The following is a 4,470-nucleotide window of genomic DNA, read 5'->3' on the forward strand; positions in this document are numbered from 1 at the left end:
ATATAAATCTCAAAAATCTATCGGAAGATAAAGGCGCTATTAGAGTTCAAAATCTTACATGATTTCGTGACGGTCTCGAATTTGGAAATTTTCATTTGTCACCCCTGTATCGCGCGTCTTACCGCACGGCTAAGGAGGACTGCACTATAAGAAGAATTTTTGAAAAAAATAAATTGTTTATTATTTGTTGGTCACTTTTCCCCGTGCACCTGAGTTATTTTATTTATAGTTATATTTACCCGAGCCTTCCATCGAAAGACTCTTGATATATTCTTAATTGATAAAACAAAAATTTTATGAGGAATACATGGTGGTTTGGTGCAAATTGGTCAACTGACTGAAAAAATATCTCACTTTTACTCAATGTGTTGATTTTTTACAACAGTTCTAGTCCCGGAAAATTAATGACAAAAATAGGCATTCTTTCGTTTTACTCTATTTATATTGGGTTTCCGATGAACAATGGGAATTTATTAGAACTTACTCTACAGAAGCAACATAAAACTTAACGTCGTATACGGGTTCTTAGAACAAAACTGGGATGTAATACTGCGAGAGTTATAGATTTTTGTCATGGATCATGTATTGTACGCAGGAACAGGATTTTTTTTATTGGTTTGGTAGTATGAGTAGGCATTCGGTACTTACCGCTAAGAGCATCTTAAAACCGACATGCCTTCAGCTTATGCAGGAGATCTTTCAGATCCTGATGGTCAGCTTGAAGAAGTGATTTGGTAAAGATTCTGCGCTTCAACGCATCGGCTTCCATGGTTTTAGAAAGCTATTAGAAAGACATATGTTATTTTATTTTAATTCGAATAAGATAGGGTATAGAAAAGAATGATACCTCATGAGCCCGCTTGATAATGCAGGCCGGCATGCCAGCCAATTTTGCGGCATTGAATCCATATGACTTGGGACATGCTCCATCCGCATATTTGTAAAGGAATGTGACCGTTTCCTGGGTTGGATCTTCATCGTCTTCATTTTCCACCATACAAGCCTAGTTGAACAAATGTAATGTCAATTTTGAATTAGATTTGAGGACATTGATAGATCTGCATACCATGTGACCCAACCGAACGCGACTGTCCATGGTGAAGCTGTCCACCAAGTTATGGTAATGGGTGGAAAACATCGAACGGCATTTCAGATCCGCCAAGTAATTGACCACCGCTCCAGCGATGGACGTTCCATCGTAGGTGGCCGTTCCTCGTCCCAACTCGTCCAACAGTACCAAACTTTTGCGAGTGGCGTGCTTCAAAATTGTAGACGTCTCGTTCAGCTCCACAAGAAAAGTGCTATGTCCTGCCATAATGTCATCGTTGGCTCCCAAGCGGGTGAAAATGCGATCGATCAAAGTCATCCGGCAACTTTCTGCGGGAATACGAGAACCGATTTGTGCCATGATGGCCAATATGCCGACCTGACGCATCAAAGTACTTTTGCCGCCCATATTAGGACCCGTCAGCAGCACAAGTGGAGCCCCTTCCCCACCGATGTTCACACCATTCGGAATATAATTTTCCGAATCGCTCACGCATGGATGAATCCCTTCTTCCAAGTCGAAGATCTGTCCTTGATCGTCATCCAACATTTCCGGTACGCACATATTTCCTTCGCTCCGGGCGTACTCCGCCAAAGAAGTTAGAACATCCAATGTTCCGGTAAGGTCGATGCAGACTTTCCACATTTCGTAACTGCTGGAGAACCTTTCGAAAATTCTTCGAGATAAATCTTTGAGAAACAGCTTGCGTTGATCCTCGGTTTGCAACATCCGTTTCAGAAAGTCGCGAGTCTCATCCGTGTGGTAGCGCTTGACGCCGTTCTTGCCTTTTTCTGCCCTTCCAACGTATAACCACTGTTCGCCTTCTTGGCGGAGCTCTCTGGAATTTCCAACTGGAAGCGTTTCTTATCAGTTCCGAAGTAGACTATCTTACATCCGAAGTATTTTTCCTGCTTTCGTTTGTACTCTTCCAGTTCCTCTAGGATATCGTTAATTTCTTTCCCAACAGCATCGTACTCTGCGTCCAAGCCTTCTCCTGGGGCAATCACCCCGGTTTTGAGCGCTGCTTCATGATCAAAAGATTCTTCGAAGAAACGAATCTTATCCGCCATTTCCGGGAACGATCCACCCCGTTCGGATGTCTGAGTCAATCGTATCATAAGCTTCGAGGAGGCTTTTTTAAACAATTCTGGCAGGCTGCACAGAGCTTTGAATCCTCTTAACGTGTTGATAAAGTCCTGGATTTTCTTCTTTCCGTAGGTTTGTTCTTCGTAGAGGATGGCTCTTCCATCTGGATGGTTTTTAACGCGATCTGCATTACCAAAGGTGTGAATTTGAGCCAGCATCCGCTCGAGATCTGGTAGTTCGCCGAGAATTTGTCGCACATACTGCAGTAGCGAAACATCGTCCAACAGTTCTGAAACTGCCTCCTGACGTTCGACGATCACATGCCTTTCACAACTAGGAGAACATATCCAATGATGGAGGAGACGTTTGCCAAACTTTGTGCAACAGTGATCCATCTTATTGATCAGTGATTGTTCCCCTCCAGTGATCCGGAGATTGTTCAACGTAATGGAATCCAGTACCATGAAACGATTGGTGTTTACAATCTTTAAATCCTTGCGAATTTCTACATCATCTGGGGGAATATACAACTCAAAACTAGCCAGAGCTATAATTTGCTGATCCAATAGGCACCGCTTCAGATACCAAATGGAACCTCCTAAAGCTTTCAACGCTAATTTGTAATTATCATCGGAGTCAATCCTAGCTGAGCGTTTTTGTCCAACAATGAACGAATCACCAGTGGCCACTTTGAATTCTGTTCCTCAGTAGAACCACCGTAGAAATTTTCTGCAAGGTATTTTAACGTTTTCTCAGCGGACCAAAATTGAGACTCGTTCGTTAGAGCCTCCTTCCTGATTCCTGCCAGAACAGTTTTAAAGATTTGTTGTGTCCCACTCGAAAACACATTCCTCTCTTGCAGAACCAGTACCGGCGCATAATGGGACAGGAGTGTGAGTAGCCGAGAACCTTGGGTGTCATCTTCGAACTCACCAACATGGAAGATTCCCAAGGAAGTGTCAATGAAACAAACGCCATATCGGCTGCCAACTTCACCTTTGATCCGTTCCGTAATAGCAAGCATATATTTTGGTTGATGGTTCAGTGTCAAATGCACTTGTTGGCCAAATACTTCTGTCCCCTTCAAAGAAACTTGGCATATCTCACGCTTCACCACCTTGTCGTACTTGCTGTTGGATTTATTCTTTCTGCATCTTTCCTGCATCATATCCGGTGTTTCGGTTTGCTCAACCCTGGCCACTTTGAAACCTTTCTCGACTAACAAAGTGGCCATGCGCTCGTAGGCTTGCTCCGGAAATCCGGAGTGAGCAAATTCACCCTTCATATAAGAAAATCCCAATTCTTCAACCCCGACAGTGGCATCCATATGATAAAGTTCATAGAACTTCCCTACTTTGAAGAAAAGCACACAATCCATGTGGCGACATTTTAATTCCCACCATTGACGCATGGCCTGCAACAAAAAGAAGGTTCATATGCAAAAAAAAATGTCAAGCAACAACAAACTTACCGGCGTCAACGTATTGAGAAATGATTCCGGCACGTAAAGTGTTCGGGAGTCATACTTTTCGCTGCTCGGTCTGTTGCCCTGAATATCCTTGATCTTCTCCGGTTTTATAAAGTCCAGCTTCTGATGAGCCCACACGGTTGGTTCATCCAATACGGAGCCAGTAAGATCCTTCTCGTCGCCCAGATCCGCCAAATCCTGCTGCCCTTCGCTGGAATCCGACTTCTCGATTTTCACCCTTTTCTGCATCGGTGATTCTGAAGCATCGTCCTTTTCCACCCGCTTGAATGAGGACAACAGCTCCGTCTTTGGGGGCGTCTTATCATTCTTGACACGGTTCTCGCTGTCCGAGTCTCCGTCTTCATCTTCCTGATCCACGATAATTCGCCTTCGCTTCTTCATCGGTTGAATCTCATCCTCATCTGTATCTCCGCGGGACTCATTTAAAACTTTTTCCTTTGTCGCCGGCGACGGTGCGACCTTCTCCTTTTTACACTCTTTGGGGTGTCCGCTTTTGAAGCAAACTGCTGCACTACTTACCGGTGTTCCGGGATTGGAAGCGGAGGCCGGTTTGATTTTGGCGTTGCTGGCGATTTGGAAAAGTAATTGAACAGAGTATTCGAACTGTTCAATTTATCTTTGTTTTTGGACATGGCACTGTTATTTTCTTCACGGGTCTTCACACAAAATCGCGGAACGTAGAAGCAAAGTTCGATACAGATGGAACGGCGGCCGGCGATAGCAAAACAACGCGCGCATTTGAGTTTGGTTTGACTTTGACAGTCAATAAATAATATTTATAAACATCAAACAAAATAAATGAAGCTCACTGGCTGCGTACTTCAACCTCGTGCGGTAACCACAGCCA

General features: G+C 43.9%; 1 protein-coding gene across 1 annotated transcript; it reads right to left on the bottom strand.

The window, feature by feature from the left end:
- Positions 1 to 334: 334 nt before the first annotated feature.
- Positions 335 to 4,270, bottom strand: LOC134203295 (probable DNA mismatch repair protein Msh6). Its single transcript, XM_062678168.1, is given in 7 exon segments — positions 335 to 781; positions 848 to 1,003; positions 1,067 to 1,842; positions 1,845 to 2,765; positions 2,768 to 3,548; positions 3,606 to 4,177; positions 4,180 to 4,270. Coding segments are annotated over 7 exon segments (3,402 nt in total). The 5' UTR covers positions 4,256 to 4,270; the 3' UTR covers positions 335 to 661.
- Between the last annotated feature and the right edge of the window lie 200 nt (positions 4,271 to 4,470).

Source organism: Armigeres subalbatus, unplaced genomic scaffold, assembly GCF_024139115.2.
Source record: "Armigeres subalbatus isolate Guangzhou_Male unplaced genomic scaffold, GZ_Asu_2 Contig1742, whole genome shotgun sequence".
NCBI classification, from domain to species: Eukaryota; Metazoa; Arthropoda; class Insecta; order Diptera; family Culicidae; genus Armigeres; species Armigeres subalbatus.